The 27,940-nt window shown below is 43.1% G+C and overlaps 1 protein-coding gene across 1 annotated transcript in view; it reads right to left on the bottom strand.

The window, feature by feature from the left end:
• Positions 1-27,940, bottom strand: part of LOC126199436 (furin-like protease 1) — a 286,856-nt gene that overhangs the window by 121,816 nt on the left and 137,100 nt on the right. Inside the window, exon 2 of the mRNA XM_049936353.1 lies at positions 16,645-16,785. Within this exon, the coding sequence (XP_049792310.1) occupies positions 16,645-16,785 (141 nt within the window). The remainder of the gene's footprint in view (positions 1-16,644; positions 16,786-27,940) is intronic.

The following is a 27,940-nucleotide window of genomic DNA, read 5'->3' as shown; positions in this document are numbered from 1 at the left end:
CTGCCTCGGGCATGGATGTTTGTGATGTCCTTAGGTTAGTTAGGTTTAACTAGTTCTAAGTTCTAGGGGACTAATGACCTCAGCAGTTGAGTCCCATAGTGCTCAGAGCCATTTGAACCATCTCCGACTGCGAACGATTTGTGTACACAGTGATTATAGGAAAGCCAACAACAATTAACACTGGTTCATACCGTGTAACACTGCCACCGGTCAGTAGCGGTCGCGCGGTTCCAGACTGTAGATCCTAGAACCGCTCGGCCACGCCGGCCGGCAGCAACTTCCAAATTCAGCAAGATTATTACTGATGAATTCTCCGCGTACTATAGATAAACAATATAAAATGCAAGAGACTGAAATTACAGACGGCAGAGTTTGTAGCCGTTAAGCAGCTCTAGACGGGAAGCACGCAGCTGGACCCAAAGGGGCACAGCTGTCCCTTGTCACTGACGCACCCGTCTCAGTGTCACACACAAGGGGACCCCAACTACTCCATCATCTTCGATTTCATGTAGACTTGTGGTGTACGTAGGGCTTGGCCACAAATAAACGTGACAGTATGAGAATCCCAGATCGCAAAGCATAAACGAAAAAATAGTATTTTGTCATGGGTCCGGTAAGCCGTGTTTTATTCTGTTACGATAGTTCCCAGGAAGCTGTTGGTGCAGTGGAAAGGGTACGGAGCACTAATCCGAGACTCGTAGGGTCGAATCCGATTGGAGAGACATATATTTTTTTAATCTAAATTTTTACGTCAATTACACTGCAAATAAACCAAAAAATATTAAGTATGTTGTATTTCTTAAAATAGTTTCATATAAGGCACGAAAAGGAAAGGCTAAGGAAACTATGGCATTGTAGATCAACTTCCAAGAAAATATTCTATTTATAACGCCTCTATGCAGTCCGTAAATAACTTTGCAAGAAGGAGTTGTACCTACAGCGTCCGATCGGACATTGAAATATTTACATTTCTATGTTGTGTTTCCAGGTTATCAGTACTAGTCGGCTTCTAACGGAACTCTGCACCATCGAGGGCAAAACTGGTTCTCGCGAAACGACAGAATACGAACAACGTAGCCAGCTCGTGTACAGCCCAAGCTGCTATAGCCCTTTCTGGAAAATTGTTGCCAACAGTCTACGTATGAATACAAGAAAATACTGACCCTCTTGGACAGGTATTTCGCCATTACTTAACAAAATCTGAGACACAACAACCTTATACAACAAATTTTTACTGATATGATGAAGCCCTATAGGCAAGGCAACATATTCCTCCTATAACTAACTCGGAGGGAGAGTAAACAAATAGTTATACGTTCAAGTTGTGCAAGATAAAAAAATGATTGCCATCGTGCAGTATTAATTTGATTTGCCACAGATGTACTACACTAGAGCAATTCCACGATGCCTGTTTTTCAGATAACTTAAAGAACTTCATCAAGTTGCTTCAAGACTCCTTATCTCACCGACAGATGACAAGAAATTAAACCCCGCGAAGATCGCATCATAACTGATTCCATTGTACATCACCAGACACCCTGTCCAATATTTGGCAAAATGATGCATTACGCACCATTTGCTGCCAAACGGTTCAACGTGAGAGAAACTGTTACGAATGTAAACCAATTCTGTCTCTCTTTAGAATCTTTATAACAACCGCGTAATTTTAAAAATGCGACGTTTATAACGTGTGCTAGATGGTGAGAAAATTACTGCTTCCCCCCTTTTTACGATGGAATATCACCCCGACGCGTGCAAATCATCAAGTGTAAAATAGTGCAAGTAATTTTACATACAAAGTTCGCGTGCACGCCCTACAATGCCTTCCTGGAAACATGTTTGTAAACCCAAATTTTCCCTTGCCTTCCCTTTTCATGTCGTTTATGAAAATATTAAAAAGTACAATGTGTTGAGCATTATTTAGATTATTTACAATGTAAGGAACGTAAAATTTGAAAATAAAACATTTCCGCCTAGCTATTCGACTCTTACGAGGCAATGAATACCATTCTGTCGTCGTTCCGTTGCGCCACCCGTGCCTGAAAGCCATGCTAACGTCATTAATTGGCTCGTGCCGCGCCCGACCTGCGCGGAAGTGCATCTGGAACTTCCATTTCTACCACTTTTATTTCTGGACAAGCGCTGCATTTACTAGAAGTCTGGACGCAGTCGGTGATGACGAGGAGGCGCAGTCCCCTTGTCAGTGCAGGGTCGTACCATTCAAAGTGAATTCGCGTGTGCTTGCTTGCTCGCTTCTCTTTGCATAACAAGAGCGCCGCCACTCATCCCCGCGTTTTCGCAAAATGTGGGCGACATTTGACATTCGCCGCAGCGGCAGCTTTCGGCTGGAGCAGTTGCGGTTCCAGTTAACCTGACAAAAAGCAGCCGACACGACGCGAAGCGACGCGATGGCAGCGCCAGCTGTTGCCAGTCATCCGAACAGCCGGCGCCGCGAGCGAATGGGCGGGAACAGCAGGAGTGCGCCGTCTTTTGAACAAACAGCGAGATTCAGTAAAAATTGCCCCTCTGTAATACTCCAACCCGGACTGTGTAGTTAGCATTCTTTATATTTTTAACCTGAAATTTCTGGCTCTACACAGTACCAACAAACTGTGTAAGTTCCATAATCTCTTATTTCCTTCCATAGTCCTTTCACTTAGCTTCATTTTCTATTTTTGTAGACGATTTCATTACACGTAACGTTTCAATAATTTCATTTCTTTATGCCGAGAGATGTGTGTCATGCAACACGACCCTTACTGACATTTTCCATTTACATAAACATTCCGGAAACCAGAAAACAGTATTTGGCGCAAATACTTTCCATCGCACTATCGGCCGGCCGGGTTGGCAGCGCGTTTCTAGGCGCTACAGTCTGGAACCGCGTGACCGCTACGGTCGGAGGTTCGAATCCTGCCTCGGGCATGGAAATGTGTGCTGTCCTTAGGTTAGTTAGGTTGAAGTAGTTCTACGTTCTAGGGGACTTATGACCTCAGAAGTTAAGTCCGATAGTGCTCAGAGCCATTTGAACCTTGCACTATCATTTCTCCATTTCCTGATCTGTTCGCGAATGGTGAGTGGAAGAATGATGGTCAGTACTCTATAATTTATTAATTTAGTCGTCATGGTCAGAATGTCGTCCCACTCTTCTTAGAATGTACGGTTTACGTATGTTACCAAATGGCTCTGAGCACTATGGGACTTAACATCTATGGTCAGCAGTCCCCTAGAACTTAGAACTACTTAAACCTAACTAACCTAAGGACATCACACAACACCCAGCCATCACGAGGCAGAGAAAATCCCTGACCCCGCCGGGAATCGAACCCGGGAACCCGGGCGCGGGAAGCGAGAACGCTACCGCACGACCACGAGATGTGGGCTACGAATGTTACCGGTAAACTTTTCTGTTATGCATAATGCCTATCTTGTCACGAATGGTTCAAATGGCTCTGAGCACTATGGGACTCAACGTCTTAGGTCATAAGTCCCCTAGAACTTAGAACTACTTAAACCTAACTAACCTAAGGACATCACACACACCCATGCCCGAGGCAGGATTCGAACCTGCGTCCGTAGCAGTCCCGCGGTTCCGGACTGCAGCGCCAGAACCGCTAGACCACCGCGGCCGGCTATCTTGTCACGTCTGCGAATGGATTTTGCACAGCATCATCGTAACGCTCTCGGGTGTACTAAACGAACTCTTCACAAAAGGCGCAACTCTTCGTTGTATCTTCTTTATCTCTTCCGTTAATCCAATATGGAAAATACTTAAAGACCCACCAGCAATACTCTACAATCAGTAGAATGCTTTGTAAGCCACTTCCCTCGCAGACGATAACATCTGCTTACCATTTGTGCAATGAATCTCAACCAGCTGTTAGTACAACTACACTGAAGCGCCAAAGCAACTGGAATAGGCATGCGTATTCAAACACATAGATATGTAAACAGGCGGAATATGGCGCTGCAGCCGGCAACGCCGATATAAGACAAGTGTCTGGCACAGTTGTTAGATCGGTTACTGCTGCTACAATCACAGGTTATCAAGATTTAAGTCTGTCCGAACGTGGTGTTATAGTCGGAGCACGAGCGATGCGACAAAGCATCACCGAGGTAGCGATGAAGTGGGGATTTTCCCGTACGACCATTCCACGAGTATACCGTGATTATCAGGAATCCGTTAAAACATTAAATCTCCGACATCGGTGCAGCCGGAAAAAGATTCTGCAAGAACGGGACCGACGACGACTGAAGAGAATCCTTCAAACTGACGAGTGCAACACTTCCACAAACTGCTGCAGATTGCAGTGCTAGGCCATAAACAAGTGTCAGCATGAGAACCTTTCAACGAAACATCACCGATATGGGCTTTCGGAGCCGAAGGCACACTCATGTATCCTTGATGACTGCAAGCTTTAGGCCTCGCCTGGGCTCGTCAACACCGACTTTGGACTGTTGATGACTGGTACCATGTCACCTGGTCGGAAGGCCTCGTTTCAAATTGTATCGAGCCGATCGGCATGTACGAGTATGGAGACAACCTCATGAATCCATGGACCCTGAATGGCCGGCCGTAGTGGCCGAGCGGTTCTAGGCGCTACAGTCTGGAACCGCGCGACCGCTACGGTCGCAGGTTCGAATCCTGCCTCGGGCATGGATGTGTGTGATGTCCTTAGGTTAGTTAGGTTTAAGTAGTTCTAAGTTCTAGTGGACTGATGACCTCTGATGTTAAGTCCCATAGTGCTCAGAGCCATTTTTTTTTTTTTTACCCTGCATGTCAGCAGGGTACAATTCAAGATGGTGGAGGCTCTGTAATGGCGGGGGGCGCGTGCAGTTGGAAGTGATACGGGACCCCCTGATACGTCTTGATACGATTCTGACAGGTGACACGTACGTAAGCATCCTGTCTGATCACCTGCATCCATTCATGTCCATTGTGCATTCCGACGGACATGAACAGCCCTGCAAGATTCACGGTGTCAATTCCGTCCATGCCACGTCGTGTTGCGATACTGCTACGTGCTCGCGAGGGCTTTGCACGGTATTGGGCAACTGTGCCAGTTTCTTTGGCTCTTCAGTTTAGGACCCACTGTAATCTCCCCACGGAAAATTACCCTCTACCACGCAATAATTAATAATGGTCAATCAAATCATCCACAATTATTCACTTTTGAGAAGTATCTGATCGGATTTTCTAGTAATATATGCGCCGACAGCTCGTCGACGCCAAGGTATTTTTCTAGTACGTTTATTCTTTGGAATAACAGAGATACAGAGATGTATGCTCCATGGTTATTATAGAGGGATAAGGGAACAGCTTCGGAAGTACCGGTTGGAAGATTGTCGGGTTGCTAAAAGAGACATATTTACTCTTCTTCTCGCTAAAGCGAGCTATTAACGTTTGTGCCACTAGCGTGATAGGTAAAGAGAAAGAAAAAACTGTGAAAGCAAATTACATAAGACTTGGAATCCACAGAAAACGGAACATGTAATGGAGATGGATTGAATATACAATTTTCCACAGAAATAAGGTTTGTGACCATTTTATTCTAGAGTGAATGACGAATGAGTTCTATGTCTGAATCATTGATGTTTGTCTTCGCCCTGTAATTAGTGGGGAAGTTTCAGCTGTGACGAAGAGAGCCTGCAATCTCCGAGTTTTTATAAATCGTCTAAAAAGGCTTCGTCCACATCTGAAATTCTAAATCTGTCGTGAACTGAACGAATTGTTCAAACGATCGATTTTCCCAACTGAATGCAGCGCTTCATAAAAATAACAAATGTAAAGATCTTTTCCAGCAAGCCAGCCGCTGAATATTAAGACGAAGGGATCCACCAGAGATTCTACTAGGCTGATTTCACGTAAATAATATATTTAAACTGTACACAGATAAAGGACAGAGAGAGATAGCGAATGAAACTCTAGAAAATACTCAGAATCCTCAATTAGCATAATTGTTGTCTGTCTTATCACGGATCAGCCTACATATAAAATAGGAAGCCCTAACTTTATTGTACCGATTTATGTGTGAGAGTGAAGGAGTAATAAAGGCGACAGATACACCTCTGTACAGACAAAACATTACACCAAGTTAGCGGCAAGCTGCATTCACATACTTTCATCATTTACAGTAGAGAATTCATTATAATGGCCAATCCGTGACAGGACACGTTTTTGGACGTTGTTAAAATAATTTTCTTCTCTGTTTCATGTGAACTACGACGAGACAACTTAACTTGGAAAAGAGAAGAAATACTCGCAGTCAAATTAAGTGGATCTACAAATAAAAACAGCACGCTAAGCGCAGATAAACGGCCAGATCTATTGTTTTTTTATTATAGCTTGCTAGTATTGATGAAACATACGCTTTTCTGTTTAGTATAATTGTATATTTGAACATTTAGTAATTGTGTTCACTCTAGATGTAGTTTGATTGACCTGCCCTAGTTGCATTTATCTGTATAAGTACAGTAAAAAAGTAGCCACAGAAGTACTCTTGTGTGAAGGGAGATATATAAATATATATTGACGGTAGAACATTTATATGGTTTTAACTAGGGCAATGTTTAAGATGAGTCAAGCAGAGCAGAGCAACACGCAACAGCCTTCAGCTGTTAGCACTGATAATAATGATGTAGTAAGAAGTGTTGTAGAACCGATCGCTACAGATAGCGCAATAGAACGCCCTGTAGACACGGCTGGAGATGTAACAGCAAGTATGCAACATGGATTAGATCCATTAGTAATTATCATGAGACAGATGCAGATGATAACCGAGAGCATGAATAATATGAAAATCGACATTAACGCGAAATTAGCCTCAGTTACTGAAGGGCAGGAAAATTTGAAAACCGACATTAACGCGAAACTAGCCTCAGTTACTGAAGGGCAAGAAAATCTGAAAATTGACATTAATGCGAAGTTAGCCTCAGTTACTGAGGGACAAAATGATTTGAATACGAAGTTAGCCTCAGTTACTGAGGGGCAAAATGATCTGAATACGAAGTTAGCCTCAGTTACGGAAGGGCAGGAAAATCTGAAAGCTGAAATTAAGCAGCAGTTACACGACAGTTTTTCCGAATTAGAGCAGCAGATAGAGGCGAAGACAAAGGAACTTAAAGATCAGGCCGAAGAGACGGAACGAAAATTAACTGCACAAATAGAATTGGTGAAAGCTCAATGTGAGGAATCTACTCACCGCGTACGTGTAGAAATGAAGGAGTATGTGGCTATTAAGATAGATACCGTACGGGAACAGGTGGAAATGGTTCCGCAATTAGTACAAAAGCAAGATGCCATGTCATGTGCAATTGCGCAACTTCCTTAATTGGCACGTACGCAGACTAACCTAAAGGAAAGTGTTGAACATCTGACAGAACGTCAAGACGTTATAGACCACCAAATTAATGTATTAACGGGTAAATTATCCGAAATCACATTAGAAAACAAAAGGCTAATGTGTGAAAACGTTGAGCAAAATGTTAAAGCAGCATTCCAGAGTCTATGTGGCAAACAGGAAGAGAATTTGTTTGCGAAAGGACTTGAGGAAGTGCGACAGCAGTTAGGTACTGATTTTGAGCATTGGAAACAAACGATAGAAGAGTCGATACGCGTTTCACAACAAGGCTCAGAACAAATGAATACAGGCCAGCAGCAGAAGTTGGCAGCGACTATAGAGCCAGTTACTGCACATTCGCACACGATACCGACTTGTGTAAGTAACTCAAATATTAAATTGCCACGAGCTAGTTGTTCGCGTGAAGTTTTATCTGACGGAGATTACGAAAGCCTTTGCCATGCCGAAGAAAAAATGATAAAGCATCGGCAATTCCAGATTTTTAACACTGACAAAAGGGGGGTCCATCCGATTGTTTTTATTCGAAGTTTTAGAGGAGTGCTACCCAGAAATTGGACGGAGTGGCAGAAGATCAGTTTCGTTACGGGGTATATACAAGGTTTGGGGGCGATCTGGGCCTCGGACATGACTTCTGTTTGCTCGACATATGACGATTTTGAGAAAGCGTTTTTAGCAAAGTTCTGGTCAGAAGGGGTACAGGAACGCCTAAGGCAGGAGGTGCTCTACCCGGAGCCTTTCTCTTTTTCAAAAGGAAGCCTTAGGAAGTATTTTGAAAAATATATAAATAAAACTAGATATTGGGACAGACCTATGCCCTTGCCAGACATAATAAACATACTTAAGGCAAGACTACCAACTAGCATCCGGAATCAATTAATTTACGGCAACGATAAAGACCTGGAGTCGTTCCTCACGACGTTAGACCATATAGACATTATCGAAGAGAACAACCAGAAAGCTCGTAACAACAGATTCCAATATAGGGAGATAGAACCTCCGCCAAATGGTAGGCAAGGGAACGCACAGAGATCGCTAAATAGTGGAGAAACCCCTCAAAATCTCAATAATAATACCGGCAATAGTCTTGCGAGGGGCTATCCAAGGAACAACAGGAATGGGAAAAGATACAATCCCGTATGGGGGAACGAAAGGAATTTCAGACCGCAAGCCTGGAACAATAACAGTAATAGAAAGTGGAATCAACCGGGGGGAATAAACTCAAATAACCAACATCAGTGGGGACGGACATCTGCGAATCAACCGGTAATTACCGAAGTGACGGACGATGTCAACCACCAGGCGAATCAAAATCCAACAAACTTGTAAGGACCCACTCGTGCCCCGGAGGAGCGGTCAACAATTGGTTGAGGGGCAACAGGATATGTGTACCCATGCTAACGTATAATGATGGACGATTACTGGCAGATGAATTGACCGAGGACTTAGAACCCCAAGATGAGGATAAGGAACAGGTGGCAGTAGCCGAAGTGCAAGTCATTTTGGAGACTGTACCTATAGTGGCGGTTTTAGACACAGCTGCAACCACAAATGTTATTTCGGAGGCACTATTCAACAAGATCAGAAATATAAGACGAGTACCAATTTTTCCAGTTCAAAATTGCAGAATAATAGGCGCCGTTGGGGCTAGATCGGCGAATGTAAAGGTGCAGTCACTACTTAGTGTAGAAGTAGGAAATGTAGCAATATTAAGCACATTCCTTGTGAAAAATTTGGTGGTATACTGCATTATCGGAGTCGACAGCCTACGTCAATACGGATGCAGAATAGATTTTAAAACAGGAAAAATTTGGTTAAATGTAAATAAACAAGAAATTGAGTTGGACTTGTTGAAAAAAGAAAGCCTTACCAGAAAATATAATAGTGGGATCAGTGTGCAAGTAATCAGGACTGCACAAAATTCTAAACAGCACGTAAATAATGAGTTCCAAGTCAAAGGAGATTTCGGTCAATTAGTGTATGAGAAGTTAAATGAATCCGACTGCGTTACTGAAGATCAGAAGAAGGAGCTCAAAAAATTATTATTAGCGTATGAAAACGTGTTTGATGAAAGGCCAGGAGTTATTAAGGGATACATATGCCATCTCTACGTTAAGCCGCACGAAACGTATTGTAGAACTTTCTATCCTGTTCCCTGGAGGTTAAAGGCGCAAGTTCAAAAAGAAATAGATCGCATGTTGAAATGGGGTTTGATCGAACCCTCTACAAGCCCATACTGCTCCCCATTGTTGGTCGTGCCAAAAGCATACCCGGGATCGAGCAAAATAAAAGGGTTATTTTCTCATAACGACTTAAAAAAATATAATGAAGATTAGAAGATAGGGAGGAATGTTGTTCCGAGTGACAGAGATGAACGCTCGTAAAAAAACATAACAATAAACTGTGTGTGTAGTGTTAGAAACCTTTAAATTGAAATAGTTAATCAGTGACATAAAGTATAGAAATAGTGACTAACTATTACTATCGAGTGTTGTAAAGAAGATAGTGGAGATAGGCTTCACCTGTGTTTGGGTGAACATAGAACTTTAGCATTGCTAATGTTATCAAGATTTATAAAGGATCTAACTGACCTACAAAAAGAATGAAATGTTTCCCGCAAATGACGCTGAATAATCAAAAGAGATTCCGAGTGAATATTCATATATAGTCTCAAGTGCACGCTTAGATGTGTAAACGTGTGAAGGGATGTGTTGTGGCAGTGAATCGTGAGTGACGGTTAACGCCGCAAAGATAATTTCCCGCGCAAAACAGTTGACGTCGGCGCGAGAGTTAAAATCGATATAGACGACACAGATATGCTTTGTAAGAGACTCGCACCAAACGCGAGGGTAAACTGATTCATGTTGAACTTTAAAAGGAAAAGGTGTTATAATTAGAAGTTAAGAGTTTTTAATTTATTAATGAATGATTAAAGAAAGTAATATTTATAGAATTAGTAGTTATTTAATGGTTCGTGTTCGTTTTTGGGAATTTTGTTTGAAAAATCCATTTCCATATATGAGCATGGGTGAACGCCGTATAAATCAGAGAATAAATGAAAGAAGTGAATCCGCATTCCTCAATGCTAATAACTTTTACATTTCAGCACTCAAGCGGAGAAATATATGTATTTAGAATAAAAAGGTTTTGAGTATAGATAAATTATGTGACTTATCAAGGAAATATGGATTATGTCTTTGTATAAAATGAACTACACTTTCCATTATTCGATGATTTGAATCCAAAATCTATTGTAAGTTGCATGAATCCTTTAAATTACGAAGAACAAATCAGTGATAGAAAATGTGTTAGAACTTTTGGACTTATAAGCACAAGTGGGGAGGCAAAGTCAAAAGGAGTATTCAAACGAAAGTAAATCTGATGATGCTTTTGGCAACATCATTAGTTAATGGTTGAATTCCTTGAAGTACCTCGTAACAAAAAGGATGCATGAAGCCATAAGGATTTTGCTTTCAAAAAGGAGAATCTTGGACGGTGCAACCTAACCAGTTCTCTTACAGGAAGAGTTTCCCTTTTGGTCATTGCTAATTCTTTTGGAATGAATGTTGCATGTGAATTCGAGTATCCCTGTCCCTTCTACTCTTCCTATTGTGGGCCGCGTAGAAGATCAACTACAAAGGGGGCCGCGTAGAAGACCGACTACAAATGGGGACGTCGGGGACATGCAAGACCCGGGGGAGTTTAGCACCGCAAGATATTGTCCTAGGAACAAGATTGTAAAACGAGAATTCACGTTATTCATTGTAAAACTTTTTTTTTTTTTTTTTTTTTTTTTTTTTTTTTTTTTTTTTTTTTTTTTTTTTTTTTCTAGAGGCACAAACCACTCTTCTCCAAATCGTGATACAAATTGATCCCTGTCTTTCCTTTAGAGATCTATTTCAAAAATAAAATTTTTTTTCCTCTTCTATAGGCTTTCCTATCTTCTATGTACCGTAGGCTGGGGGTCTAGGCTTAAGAGGTTTTCCAAGGTTTCCCTGCCTAAGAAAGTTCCCGAATGGGTAGACCCTGATAACAGTTTCATGAAAGATCATCTTCCTTGGTTGTGCACAGCAAACATAACACCTAGATGCACGTAAAAGCAATACAGCCGCGGTACCTGTCTCTTCATTTCTTCTGTCTTCCACATTTCTTTTCTTCGTCTGTCTCAAACATAATATTCTTTTTCAGTCGGAGGACTGACAATCATCACTTCCGGGTTATCCACGCTAATAGATAGCTCGCGAAGTGTGTTCGGTGAATCAAAATTGAGCTCACAAACTTCGCTCGCTGCGAGGGGCATTGTAATCTCCCCACGGAAAATTACCCTCTACCACGCAATAATTAATAATTGTCAATCAAATCATCCACAATTATTCACTTTAGAAAAGTATCTGATCGGATTTTCTAGTAATATATGCGCCGACAGCTCGTCGACGCCAAGGTATTTTTCTAGTACGTTTATTCTTTGGAATAACAGAGATACAGAGATGTATGCTCCATGGTTATTATAGAGGGATAAGGGAACAGCTTCGGAAGTATCGGTTGGAAGATTGTCGGGTTGCTAAAAGAGACATATTTACTCTTCTTCTCGCTAAAGCGAGCTATTAACGTTTGTGCCACTAGCGTGATAGGTAAAGAGAAAGAATCCACAGAAAGAATCCACAGAAAGAATCCACAGAAAACGGAACATGTAATGGAGATGGATTGAATATACAATTTTCCTCAGAAATAAGGTTTGTGACCATTTTATTCTAGAGTGAATGACGAATGAGTTCTATGTCTGAATCATTGATGTTTGTCTTCGCCCTGTAATTAGTGGGGAAGTTTCAGCTGTGACGAAGAGAGCCTGCAATCTCTGAGTTTTTATAAATCGTCCAAAAAGGCTTCGTCCACATCTGAAATTCTAAATCTGTCGTGAACTGAACGAATTGTTCAAACGATCGATTTTCCCAACTGAATGCAGCGCTTCATAAAAATAACAAATGTAAAGATCTTTTCCAGCAAGCCAGCCGCTGAATATTAAGACGAAGGGATCCACCAGAGATTCTACTAGGCTGATTTCACGTAAATAATATATTTAAACTGTACACAGATAAAGGACAGAGAGAGAGAGAGAGCGAATGAAATTCTAGAAAATACTCAGAATCCTCAATTAGCATAATTGTTTGTCTGTCTTATCACGGATCAGCCTACATATAAAATAGGAAGCCCTAACTTTATTGTACCGATTTATGTGTGAGAGTGAAGGAGTAATAAAGGCGACAGATACACCTCTGTACAGACAAAACATTACACCAAGTTAGCGGCAAGCTGCATTCGCATACTTTCATCATTTACAGTAGAGAATTCATTATACCACTCTGCTCACCCTGGATGGGGAAGGGGCTGCAAATGCCTGGAAATTACTGGGTCACGACCTCCAGACGATATAACACATGAGATTGCAACACATGCGAAAATGTTTACCTTGAACATTCGTACGCCGGTGATTAATAACAATGGAAAAAAATGGCTCTGAGCACTATGGGACTTAACATCTATGGTCATCAGTCCCCTAGAACTTAGAACTACTTAAACCTAACTAACCTAAGGACATCACACAACACCCAGCCATCACGAGGCAGAGAAAATCCCCGACCCCGCCGGGAATCGAACCCGGGAACCCGGGCGTGGGAAGCGAGAACGCTACCGCACGACCACGAGATGCGGACAATAACAATGGAGATCGACCAGAAAGACAAACAGCAATTACAGCTCGTGAGTTGCGAAAATTTAACACAGACGCTGCTGCCTTGAGTGAACATGGATGGGCTGACCATCTGGTCGTAGCTACACCATCTTGTACACTTTGAGATTTGTTCTCCTTGACGATCTACTTCTGAATAATTAGAAGGCCCACTTGATACTCGTCTCAATGTTAACAAATAAACTCCGGTAGGCTAAAATATTATATTTGGGGGATCTCAATGGTAGTGTTAGTTAGGAGACTACGTTGTGGCCCGATACCACTGGGAAGGAGGGAGTATGTAAGATCAATGTCAACGAAATTCTATTTCAATGCCTGGAACATGACCTTGTCATTATAATCATTCACTTCTGTCAGAAAGACAAGTTCAAAACATCCTGGCAACACCCAAGGCGTAGCATTGGCACATGAGATCCCTGGACCAGAGCGATGTACTGGTCGCGGGAGTTTTGACTCGTGCTTATAATTGTTGGACTGGTCATAGGTTGGTTATCCGTAACGCCGTTAGTTGTCCTCCAAAACTAGACAGACAGGAGTCAAACAAGAAAAAAGGTTGAAACACAACGAAGTATTAACTCTGCGTCGTCAAATCCTCAAACAAAACCTTTCTAATGAATTTCCCAAAGCTACTGAACAACAACGGCCGATGTTAGTAGATCTCTTAGTCTCTAAAGAGGCGGTTGGCTACACTTAGAGAAGATATCAATGCTGGTTTGATGGAAACTACTTTAAAATTAAAAGCCTTAGTGACAGGAAGATGCAAGTTCGCATTCCCATACAGAAGGATACCAATTCAACCCCCTAAGAAACAATAATTCCTAGCAGCCGAAGCTGACGTTCAAAGAATATCTCGGACCTGGGGATGAATGGTGCAAAACATAATCACTTGAAACGCAGAACATAGATGACACTAACAACATACGGGCGTTTTCCAGCGCCCCGACAACCAAGTATAGTGCAACCATCCAAGGCCTAAATTCCTTATGATTCACAGATGGCACTAGACCTCTTAAGAGTTGCTCCTCTTGACAGTTGCTCCATCAACCACTATGTGAGAATCATTTGCAGACACTACTAAACAGGCACACGTACTTTGAGAAAAATTATTCAACACAATTTCTCAAGGACACACTCAGTATCAACTCGACGATGCTGCTTCTTTTCAGGAACTCGAAGATACCATACGTCAGCTGAAGAACAACAAAACAGCTGGTTAGATGGGATTCCTGCAGGGCTCTACAAGAAAGGAGGAGTCTAAGCTCACAACACATGCACCTGCTTATAGTCAAGATATGGGATACCGAAACCATTCCAGCTGACTTACTATATCCAAAAGTCGGAATAAAGCCGACTGTGACAACTGCACTGGAAAGTCCCTACTTTCCGCTCCTGGGAAAATCCGTGCCATAATTTAAAAAAAAAATGGCTCTGAGCACTATGGGACTTAACATCTGAGGTCATCAGTTCCCTAGAACTTAGAACTACTTAAACCTAACTAACCTAAGGACATCACACACATCCATGCCCGAGGCAGGATTCGAACCGGCGACCGTAGCAGTCTCGCGGTTCCGTACTGAAGTGCCTAGAACCGCACGGCCACCGCGGCCGGCCCATAATTTTATCCAACCGCCAAATGCCCCTTGCTGAAGATACCCTGCCAGTAGACCGCGAGAATATGCCTTCATAGAACCCGCCAAACGACCGATTCTCTTAGCCGTCGACTCTTTTGAGGGTCCCAGACTTAACTGGATCCACTCGAAAACGTAAGCAAAAATTTCGCCTGCTGAGTGACACCATTAGCGTCGCCAATTTCAGCAATTGTAGCAGTCCCAGAGAAGCTTCGAAAACGAACTGGAATTAAGCAAACATGTCTGATGCATTTATTTAGTTTCATTATTTACTGGAACTTGACTATAATTCGATGAAGGAAACTGCCATCGGAGATGAAATAGTATAAAGGACGAATGTGAGCTTCTTCAAACTTAGTTGTCCGAGCTACAGCGAAGGTAATGAGAACCTCTGTCATCAAACTGAAGTACACAAATGATAATGTTGTTATGACTAACTCAAGGAAGCCCTTCACCCAATTCTGAATGTATTCAATGAAGGACATATGAGCATCGGCTTTGAAGATACCATTCGGAAAATTCAAATTTTATATCTTCGCAAAATACCATCTATACACATCGATTCATAACATGCAGTGGTGAAATGTTGAGCACGTTTCTTGCTTGGTAGTCTTCTATGAACTAAATGAGGTACTGACACTGAAATACACTATTGCATAAGATATGACAGCAAAGCCTGTAGGCGTACCCCTGACAGGACCTTTGAAAACCATAACTCCAGCGCAGTGACCAATCTCCTTGTCTATCAGACCACCATTATACGAACTCTTACTTATGGGTCTAACACCTAGCTAACCTACAGAAAGCATATGAAGCTTCTCGAGAAATATCGTCAGCACTACGTCAGGAAAGTCCTGAAAGTGAAATTTCGAGGGTCCGGCCATATTAACAGAATGCCCAGCAGACGTCTGCCAAAACAAATAATGTATTCCGGACTCAAATACGGGAATCGAAAACAACTATGGCAACTGAAACTTTACAAGGGCGTTCTAAAATCACACTTTAATAACTAGACGCTATCATTTGGGAAACGACTGATTCCGATCGTCCAACGTAGTTTCTGAATATTTTTGAGAACTCACAGTATTTCGAACAACGTTGGCGGAGACTAAGATTGGACAAGTAGAACAGCAATGGAGGGGGAGGAAATGTCACGATGAAAAATTCGCAGCAGCCCGTGGTTGGCATGGGCAGGACGTTCATTCACTCCAGTACAAGGTATGGCCCCAGGATTGTTCTCAAAATTCGCAGCAGCCCGTGGTTGGCATGAGCAGGACGTTCATTCACTGCAGTACAAGGTATGGCCCCAGGATTGTTCTCTTCAGCCACTCGCCACCTCATAAAGGACAATGGCCCTCGGGGAAGATAAAAAATACTCGTTAGCGAGACAATGCCTACGATTATTATGAATATTTTGTTATGCACAGTGATAATCGCTGTTGTAAAAGTGGAACAATATTTCAGTTTCCAGAATGAGATTTTCGCTCTGCAGCGGAGTGTGCGCTGACATGAAACTTCCTGGCAGATTAAAACTGTGTGCCGGACCGAGACTCGAACTCGGGACGTTTGCCTTTCGCGGGCAAGTGCTCATCATCTAAGCTACCCAAGCCTCACAGCCTCAATTCTGCCAATACCTCGTCTCCAAGTGATCCAAGTGATGAGCACTTGCCCGTGAAAGGCAAAGGTCCCGAGTTCGAGCCTTGGTCCGGCACACAGTTTTAATCTGTCAGTGGAAGAAGAGTTGGCGAGACACTGGTACTATGCGTTTCCACTATCCCTTAGCACTCAGCAGGGGTGGCAAATGTAGTGGGTTTAAGTGACAGCTTCTCGGCCTTCACAGCATGCTCAGACGCTTCAGTCGCACACCACCAAACAATCACAGAAGCAATGATAGACGACGTGACTGACTCACCAGGTACCACATCTGCTGCCAGCGCGGGTCGTTGAGCAGCACCGTCTGGCGGTAGTTGCGGCCGGGCCTCAGCTGCATCGACAGCGGCAGCAGGTCGCGCTTGGGCCGCGACAACACCACCTGCTGCTTGGCCCACTTCACCTGCAACAAGCGGAGGGCGAGCGGTCAGCACTCGACGTAACGCTTAGCACGCACGCCTGTATTTTCAATTTTGATAGCGATATGACTTATGTTTTCCACATCCCGCTAGGTGAATACCGGGCTGGTCCCCAAGTTCCGCCTCAGTTACACGACTCACGGACATTTGAAAACATTTGCACTATTTCATGACTGCTGGGGTACACTACTTCCGTCCCGGAGTGTTCGGGTTGGCGGCAGGATGGGCGTCCGGCCACCCTCTGCCATTAACACTGCCAAATCCGTCATAGAAAAGCCGACCCCGCGTTGGAGCGGGACAAAGGCCAGAGAACGAAACGAAACGAAATAGCGATATGACTTATCATCTAGAAAAATAACTCAGCTGACTAGGTTTTGGGGGAAAGAAGGAGGCGAAATAACAAAATAATCCAAACCGATGCATATTAAGCCGAATCCATCGTTTTCGGCGCATTCACTAATGTTAGTTCGTACACCACTGCGTTCCTATGGGTTTGGTGGGAATGGGGTGACAAAAAAATACGATTCGATTGCATGGTGTGGCACGGTTGGTGACATTTAACTTATTGTGGTGGAGATGGTGGTGGTGCTGGTGATGGTCGTTGCCGTTGTTGTTTGGAAGGGAAACGGGTGTTTTGTGAGTTATAACTGTGGAATATATGTAACAAATACCATCAAACGCGGTAGACACATCTCAGACTGTCTAGAATACCAGTAAACCGTACGCCATGCACTACATAGATAGCCCCGTAAGGATGGAGGTCGGAAGATCGTGCCATGGTAAAAAATTTAAAATGCCTGAAGTAAGAACAGGGTAAAAGTCTCATTGACGATGAAGTCATTACAGACGAAGATGGGAGGCATGGAGAAGAAAATCTACAGCTTCCTTTGCAAACGAAATAGCCTGGTTTTTGCCGTAAGCAATTTCGGGGAACCACAGAATGCCCACACGTTTGGCCATATGGAGTACTGAATCACTGTAAATGATTGGTATTAGTGTAATGGTCAAAGGCTCTCGGTGTTGATAGCTCACTGGTGACTATTTCTGCCGAATGTCAGGATAAGTGGTCAGAAAGGAAATGGGGTGACAAGATACATAGGTGGCCCAGCAACGGGAACACTGCTAACCACTGAAGAGTGTATGTCTAGACTCAACTGGATCTGCAGAATAGCCTTTTTCATTTGGATTCTTAAAATGGATGTGCTGCAGGTATTTCGCTCAAATGGGTCAACCCGAACATATCGGAAAATCTCTTGCTACAAATGAGTTATCTGCCCGACCGGGACTCAAAGATGACCCCAGTCATCTACGGGCAGCGCTAGTCCTATGGTTTCAGCAAGGGTAGCGAAACCAACCACACATCCAACTTTTGACTCCCGACTTTCTTCTTTCCGTCCAAACTTTTTGTTCCACCCTTCCTCTCGCAGTCTCCCCCCCCCCCCCCCCTTCAAGTACTATTGCAGGAGAGACTCCGAAGAATCTGGGGATAGGGAGGTGGAGAAGGAGCGAGTGAAAAGAGAAGGAGATGAGGGTGGAAGAGAGGAACCTTTGACGAGCTGAAATTCTGAGTCCTTCCCCGAAGAACTAAATTCGTTAATTTTTGTTTTGTAAGGGTCCGACTTCTGCTGTAATCTACTGAAGGTATTGGTTGAATGATGTAGTTGACGGATGACAACCCGGAGTACAGACATGGTGCAAGTGCGGGAATTTCCATGCTTTAAGGTATGAAATGTACTTTAAAGAGTGGCGTGATGCAAGTTGGCATACAGTCAGTTCCACAAACAGGTGTACGCCATAATTTTAAATGTAACGCTGCAGCTACATTTCTGGCAGTGGTCTCGACTCTGTACTCAATTCACTTTTCGCGGTCTATAGAAAGTTCAATGTTTTGTTTTGACGGTTGCAGTTTTCGCTATTTGCATTTGTTTACAGTCAATTCAAACGCTGAAAAATGTGCAATATTTATCAATAATGCTATCTGAGGTCCGTTATGAAGCTATTTGGTTCGAACGAGGCAAACTGGGTGCTTCAAGAGGATAATGATCCGAAACATCACAGTCGTCTCTGTACAGGGTGGAAACGAGACAATGGGGTGTCCACAGTGGATTGGCCTGCAATGTCTCCGGATCCATATTCGATCTAAAATGTTTGATCGTATATTAAGATGAAGCTTAAAGGAAAGCCAGTATATACTCTGAAGTGGCTGTCATGTCAGATCAAGACGATATGGAGACCGTTACAGAGAGAGTACGCAGAAAACCACGTAAAAAATGTGCCAATCTATAATCGATAATGGCGGGGATTGGATTAACTATTACGTAATTCTGCAATTAGTCATAACATTAATTTTCCTGTAAACATCATAACAGTGTCTTTCATTTCATACAGATAACGGCGTACACTTTCTTGAGGAACTGACTGCAGCTCTGAGCCACGATAAGGGAGCTGAGTAGCTTGTCACTGAAGGCGCATAACCGACGGCCTATCTAGTATGCTACAGACACCAAAGAAGATTATGAACTGCCGCCGCTGCCAACGTATATGAAACGTAAAATAATTAAAAGAAATCTGAACTGTTACATCATTATTCCTGTAATGTTCTAACAGCGCAGCGAAGGCTCATGAACTGAACATTGATGCTGATTGGTGGACTTCGTAGTTCTTCAGACATTTGTTGGCGGAAACTCGTATTACTTATGAGAAAATGTAAGATTGTTGTTGTTAACTGCTGTTGGGTGTGTTTCTGTACTTCAGAGAGTATCACTGGAATGGATCGGCAGTGTGGTCTGTAACGTGAGGGCTTTCAGTGATGCTCCGATGAATTTAATTATGATGACTGAATTAATCTTTAATTCGTCAGTTATATTTGATTTATTCTGAGCAAGTGGATTATTCCTTGATTTTTGTGAATTTTTCCTCTCATATGGCTAGAGTAGGAAGGTTTTACATTCCACTTTTTCTGGCTAGTCATAGCAGAGAAGTTCAAAATGGCTCTGAGCACTATGGGACTTAACATCTGTGGTCATCAGTCCCCTAGAACTTAGAACAACTTAAACCTAACTAACCTAAGGACACCACACACATCCATGCCCGAGGCAGGATTCGAACCTGCGACCGTAGCAGTCGCGCGGTTCCGGACTGAACGCCTAGAACCGCTCGGCCACCCCAGCCGGCAAAGGCGATTCAGGATCACTTACCGATGGTAGGCAATGAAAACCTCATAATTCCATTTTGTTAAATTTTGCAGGTGAAGCGAAGACAGTTCCTTAAAAAATAATATAAACTGGTACAGAAAATTACTACGTGTGTAATTGTATAGTAGAAGCTTACTTATTAACAGATAAGGGAAGTTTGTGCACTTTCAAATCTCTCTCTGATTATGGAGTTACTGGAATTACGAGTTTTCACAGACAGATGGGGTTACGAGGTTTTCATTGCCTACCGCCGATCTACAGTTATCATAATCACAGAGATTGGCTTACATTAGTTAAACTTTGCACAACATTTCTTGAAGCCGAATTTTTTAATGCTGGAATAGATCGTTGCTACATAGTGACCATAGATATAAAAGTAATTAGCGCAATGTTGTACCGTAGCGTAATACATGGAGAAGGTAGTGGTTCGAATCTTCACAAATGCAGGGAATTTTTTTTTATTTCTACATACAATCAAAAGAGTTTGGTTTATTATTTTTATTCAATTAATTGAATTAAATGCAATTTTTTATTGCTAATTCCTTTTTCACCATCGTATTGACTTGTTTTATTAGTTCGTATTTTCTCCCTATCATTCTTTTTTCGTTCGGAATCTGCCTGCCTGATCTATATAAATGACCTGGGTGACAATCTGAGCAGTTCTCGTCGGTTGTTCGCAGATGATGCTGTAATTTACCGTCTAGTAAGGTCATCCGAAGACCAGTATCAGTTGCAAAGCGATTTAGAAAAGATTGCTGTATGGTGTGGCAGGTGGCAGTTGACGCTAAATAACGAAAAGTGTGAGGTGATCCACATGAGTTCCAAAAGAAATCCGTTGGAATTCGATTACTCGTTAAATAGTACAATTCTCAAGGCAGTCAATTCAACCAAGTACCTGGGTGTTAAAATTACGAACAACTTCAGTTGGAAAGACCACGTAGATAATATTGTGGGGAAGGCGAGCCAAAGGTTGCGTTTCATTGGCAGGGCACTTAGAAGATGCAACAAGTCCACTAAAGAGACAGCTTACACTACACTCGTTCGTCCTCTGTTAGAATATTGCTGCGCGGTGTGGGATCCTTACCAGGTGGGATTGACGGAGGACATCGAAAGGGTGCAAAAAAGGGCAGCTCGTTTTGTATTATCACGTAATAGGGGAGAGAGTGTGGCAGATATGATACGCGAGCTGGGATGGAAGTCATTAAAGCAAAGACGATTTTCGTCGCGGTGAGATCTATTTACGAAATTTCAGTCACCAACTTTCTCTTCCGAATGCGAAAATATTTTGTTGAGCCCAACCTACATAGGTAGGAATGATCATCAAGATAAAATTAGAGAAATCAGAGCTCGAACAGAAAGGTTTAGGTGTTCGTTTTTCCCGCGCGCTGTTCGGGAGTGGAATAGTAGGGAGATAGTATGATTGTGGTTCGATGAACCCTCTGCCAAGCACTTAAGTGTGAATTGCAGAGTAGTCACGTAGAGGTAGATGTAGATGATCTGCAACCAAGTGTCAAGGAGGACTGCTGATCGGTTGGTTACGCGGCAGTTCAAAATGCTCAAATGTGTGTGAAATCTTATGGGACAACTGCTAAGGTCATCAGTTCAAAAATGGTTCAAATGGCTCTGAGCACTATGGGACTCAACTGCTGTGGTCATAAGTCCCCTAGAACTTAGAACTACTTAAACCTAACTAACCTAAGGACGGCATACAACACCCAGCCATCACGAGGCAGAGAAAATCCCTGACCCCGCCGGGAATCGAACCCGGGAACCCGGGCGTGGGAAGCGAGAACGCTACCGCACGACCACGAGATGCGGGCTAAGGTCATCAGTCCCTAAGCTTACACACTACTTAACCTAAATTATCCTATGGACAAACACACACACCCATGCCCGAAGGAGGACTCGAACCTCCGCCGGGACCAGCCGCACAGCCCATGACTGCAGCGCCTGAGACAGCTCGGCTAATCCCTCGCGGCGCGCGGTAGTTCGTGTAACCAACTGAGCAATGAGAGCGAAAAATTACAGTTTGCCTTTAACGCTGAAACTAATTTATTTCTGTCTTGACTTTGCTCGTAAAGGTTGGCTTTAATCACATGATTAACGCGATCGCGATTTCAGGCCTGCCGCAGATTGCTCACCGCCGCTTACTCTGATGTAGTGCACATCGGGAGATAGTGGTTAGCTTAGGACATGAGTTTAAATTCAGGGCCAAAAAAATGTGTCGCCTGCCGCAGTTCAGTCACTGGTCACTTAAAATCAGCTTTCGACAGAGCATCTCGCATTTCCGACATCTCTCTTAGCGACCACTTCCAACATTGCTCCGCGGTGCGCGTTAAGAGCACTGGTGAAGCGAATAGCCGCGTTTGTGTGTCACCTGTGGCCGAGCAGCAGCACTCTAGCAGAAGCGACAGACCTCAACTATCAAGTAATTTTAATCGGCCTATAGGCACCCTCAAGCTTGAAGCAGGTCGGCCGGTGGACAGAACAACTTCTCTTTAGTACAAGCCTGACTTTCTTTCCTCATCACTGAAGATCCAAACTTGAAACATCAACTGCGCACCCATCCCAATCAATACTCACTGAACCACTGAACCACAACCAACAGCAGGTAACAATAACATTGTCTCATAAGTAATACAAGTTTGCGCTAACCAATCCCTCACTCACTATACAGGGTGCTCCACTGATCGTGACCGTGCCTAATACCTCACGAAATAAGCGTCAAACGAAAACCTACAAAGAACGAAACTTGTCTAGCTTGAAGGGGGAAACCAGATGACGCTATGGTTGGCCCGCTAGATGGTGCTGCCATAGGTCAAACCGATATCAATTGCGTTTTCTTTTTTTTTTTAAATAGGAACCCCCCATTATTATTACATATTCGTGTAGTATGTAAAGAAATATGAATGTTTCAGTTGGACCACTTTCTTCGCTTTGTGATAGATGGTGCTGTAATAGACACAAAATATGGCTCACTATTTTAGACCAACAGTTGGTAAGAGATAGGTTTTTTAAATTAAAATACAGAACGTAGGTACGTTTGAACATTTTATTTCGGTTGTTCCAATGTGATACATGTACCTTCGTGAACATATCATTTCTGAGAACGCATGCTGTTCCAGCGTGATTACCTGTAAATACCATATTAATGCAATAAATGCTCAAAATTATGTCTGTCTACCTCAATGCATTTGGCAATACGTGTAACGACATTCCTCTCAACAGCGAGTGTATGTTCGCACATTCATTGACACTGCGCTGACGCATGTTGTCAGGCGTTGTCGGTCGATCACCATAGCAAATATCCTTCAGCTTTCCCCACAGAAAGAAATCCGGTGACGTCAGATCCAGGTAACGTGCGGGCCATCGTATGGTGCTTCGACGAGCAATCCACCTGTCATCAAATATGCTATTCAATAATGCTTCAACCGCACGCGAGCTATGTGCCCGACATCCATCATGTTGGAAGTACATCACCATTCTGCCATGCAGTGAAACATTTTGTAGTAACATCGGTAAAACATTACGTAGGAAATCAGCATACATTGCACCATTTAGATTACCATCGATAAAATGGGGGCCAGTTGTCCTTCCTTCCATAATGCCGCACCAAACATTAACCCGCCAAGGTCGCTGATGTTCCACTTGTCGCAGCCATCGTAGATTTTCTGTTGCCCAATAGTGCATGTTATGCCGGTTTACGTTACCGCTGTTGATGAATGACGCTTCGTTGCTAAATAGAAGGCGTGCAAAAAATCTGTCAACGTCCCGTAATTTCTCTTGTGCCCAGTGGCAGAACTGTACACGACGTTCAAAGTCGTCGCCATGCAATTCCTAGTGCACAGAAATATGGTACGGGTGCAGTCGATGTTGATGCAGCATTCTCAACAGCGACGTTTTAGAGATTTCCGATTCTAGCTCAATTTGTCTGCTACTGATGTGCGGATTAGCCGCGACAGCAGCTAAAACACCTACTTGGGCATCATCATTTGTTGCAGGTCGTGGTTGACGTTTCACATGTGGCTGAACACTTCCTGTTTCCTTAAATAACGTAACTATCCGGCGAACGGTCCGGTCACTTGGATGATGTCGTCCAGTATATCGAGCAGCATATATAGCACACGCCCGTTGGGCATTTTGATCACAATAGCCATACATCAACACGATATCGACCTTTTCTGCAATTGGTAAACGGTCCATTTTAACACGGGTAATGTATCACGAAGCAAATACCGTCCGCACTGGTGCAATGTTACGTGATACCACGTACTTAAACGTTTGTGACTATTGGTTCAAATGGCTCTGAGCACTATGGGACTTATCATATTAGGTCATCAGTCCCCTAGAACTTAGAACTACTTAAACCTAAGGACATCACACACATCCATGCCCGAGGCAGGATTCGAACCTGCGACCGTAGCAGTCCCACGGTTCCGGACTGCAGCGCCTAGAACCGCAAGACCACCGCGGCCGGCAGTTTGTGACTATTACAGCGTCATCTATCACAAAGCGAGAAATGTGGTCCAATTAAAACATTCATATTTCTTTACGTACTACACGAATATGTAATAAAAAATGGGGGTTCCAATTTAAAAAATCGCAGTTGATATCTGTTTGACCTATGGCAGCGCCATCTAGCGGGCCAACCATAGCGCCATGTGGTTTGCCCCTTCAAGATAGACGAGTTCCGTTCTTTGTAGTTTTTTCGTTTGACGCTTATTTCGTAAGATATTTGGCCCGGTCACTATCAATGGACCACCCTATACAGTTCAGTAATCACAATCAAAGTTCAGTTGATAAGCTTTCTAGGCGCTGTTAGCGCGTTATAGCAGTAATGACGTAGCAGGTCAGATATTACTTTTTTTTAAATATTCGTTTCCAGCGGCAATCTTTATAATCTTTCTCTTTGGTGTTCGCAGCATCCTCGACCGATCGTCAGTTATACGCAGGCAGAGGCCCGTGGTGCTGGCTGACAGTTATGCCCACTTGCATCGCACTTCTTACTTCAGAACTGGAAGCTCCTCCTCTTGGAACACGTCTGTAATCTCGGCTGACCATGCATCAACTGCATCATTCTACTGATCCCGTCACCGGAACGTCACGCAGAATGCAATACCAATACGGTGACAGAACGTTCACGCGTAAGTAGCACAGATTTGAGTGTAGCCAACTCCTTAATGTTCAAAAAGTTGGGAATGAACATCTGGATTCCAGAATTAAAATATTTCTCTCGCGATCCATGCATAAGTCCCAAAATTACATAACAGATGAGAAACATTCCGAAAATATTTCAAATGTTATGTCGTGTTCAGCGTTGCATGGACCTACAAATTGACCCCAATGGCATACACTTCGCAGAAGAAATTAACTACATGGTCACGTAAGAGGGACGCCGAATATATTAAACGCAAACGAAACTACAACGTAAAGTCCTATTTCTCGCTATACTTTGGACCGCTGTAAAAAGAACGCAAGTGATTATGCGCACCCACAGCGTACTGTTCACGATATGTTTGTCGGCTACTTCAGGCCACTAATGGAAAAAGCCTGTGGCTAGCACTAAGGAGGATAGACTCTATTCTATGCGTTTCGACAAATGCATTCCTATCACATTTCCGAAGGAATAGCAGTAGCTGGTGCGGGTTTCGTGGACGAAGAAGTAAAGATTTTAGAGCAAAACAAAAGATCGCGTTCCTTACGTTCCTCTCACGAAAGTAACTCGATAGGTACTGGAAAAATGAGGGCTTCTTAGTACAATTTGTTGAAATATTCCATATTCACGAGATTTGCCAGTTTCTAACGACTTGGTACATATTCCAGCCAGGGTAGTCTCTACAATAATTAAATATTTATGTCACTGTAGCCTTTCACTCAGTGTGAATAATTTCTGTTGGAGTGTTACTGGCCTCAGTACGTAATTCTCCATCACTTTACATCACTTCTCTTAAAGATAGGAGCCACACCTCAAAGAAAGGCAGTGAGATTTCCGGCACTAAACAGCCAGAAAAACTTATTAATTAACGAAAAACTTCAAATATTTAAGGTTTATAAAAAATTAGCGTACTGCAAAAAGGGTTACGTATTTACTAGCATAACGAATTGACCTCTGGTTGCATTAAATGGAAGAGATTATAAAGCCATTAGCAGCACAGTAATAGGCTCTCGTGTACAAAACAAGTTTTCATTTAAGCTCCGGGGATACTAATGTATGGCTCATTCATGATAAATACAAATAATCCTGTGTGTCTACAACGTAATTTACTGTGTCAGTAAGCACGTGCAGCAGAGAAGTACGTAGAACAATAACTTTACGAACAATGGACGTGACTTCCATAACGCTATGAGAGACAGACGAAAGGCGAAATGAGACAACGAGATTGTTTGCACAGCATACGCAGAATGAGCACAAATATAAAGTATGAAATTCCTTACTCTTGGTACTGCGCATAGAGAAACACATCAGACTGTTGACGAGCAGATTAATTTTGTCCAATAGCATGTACAGATAAATTCTCTGTCAGTGGGTTGTAAAAGGCACAACACTGCTGTTGGTCGCCGCTGTTTGTAGTTTCCTAAACTGCGACCTGTCTGGAGACCGAAAACCTCCACCGTAGGAATCGAAGAGTTTTTCGAAACCTGCGATCTCGTGAGTCGCTGCTCTGTCTGGTGCCCCGCTGCACTGAGAAGACAGCGGATTGGTCTTCCAGGTAGGTACAGTGTTCCTCGACTTGTGGGAAGTGTTCGATTCAGAACCACTCAGTCGTCTAGTGAACAAAGTACACCGATACAGTTGCGTAGTAAGACTGAAGATTTTCACAGCCAGCTGTACTCATTACAGCTCCCTCAACAGGGATAAATCATCACACCCATGGATCTCTTCCTTTATAATACTATTCCAGGTGGGAAGACGCAACGAAACAAAAGTACAGCTACAGGCGAAAAAACTGAGCACTATGGGACTTAACATCTCAGGTCATCAGTCCCCTAGAACTTAGAACTACTTAAACCTAACGAACCTAAGGACATCACACACATCCATGCCCGAGGCGGGATTCGAACGTGTGACCGTAGCGGTCGCGCGGTTCCGGACTGAAGAGACATGGACAGATTTGACGTTTGGTGCAAGGACTGACAGCTGACCATGCAACGCACACACAGGGCCATAGTGATATGGAAATCGTGGTTCTGAGTGTGGATTTTTAATTTACCACCGCTGTGTGTGCCAAAATGGATTGAAGAATCAAACAAGACACAGGAAAACGCATATATAATCAGTGTGTAAGAATTAACAACTTCCTCTAAATGAATAGATGACATGAAATAAATTTAAAAAAAGGTTTCACTAAATTTAAATAAGGTTTCATTCTTTATGACGTGTTGCTAACAAATAAGTAAAAAGACTTATCTGTGTATGATTACACGATCTCTGGAAGCAGGCGCATCAGTGAAATATCTGTGACTATGCGCACGGAACGATCCGACGTGGACTGAATACATAAAACTGACTGGGATTCATTGGAACAATCTTCAGCAAGTGTAATCCATCCACAAACGAGGTATTTGACAAAACTCCCGTTCCCCCAATAATTACATATTGGCCGTCAATCTGGGATCCGTACCAGAAAGAATGGATCGACGAAGCAGAGTAGCCGTCCGGAGTGGCCGAGCGGTTCTAGGAGCTACAGTCTGGAACCGCGTGACCGATACGGTCGCAGGTTCGAATCCTACCTCGGGCATGGATGTGTGTGATGTCCTTAGGTTAGTTAGGTTTAAGTAGTTCTAAGTTCTAGGGGATTGATGACCTCAGAAGTTAAGTCCCATAGTGCTCAGAGCCATTTGAACCATTTTTGAAGCAGCGTAGATCCAAACAAAATCAGAAAGTTTCGTCATGGTTTCATTCACAAGCGCGAAAGCTTAACTGAGAGGTTCTGTCAACTTCAGT

The sequence above is a fragment of the Schistocerca nitens genome, chromosome 8, assembly GCF_023898315.1.
Source record: "Schistocerca nitens isolate TAMUIC-IGC-003100 chromosome 8, iqSchNite1.1, whole genome shotgun sequence".
NCBI lineage: Eukaryota > Metazoa > Arthropoda > Insecta > Orthoptera > Acrididae > Schistocerca > Schistocerca nitens.
The sequence above is the reverse complement of the archived record's forward strand: the minus strand, read 5'-3'. Positions and strand labels throughout refer to the sequence as shown.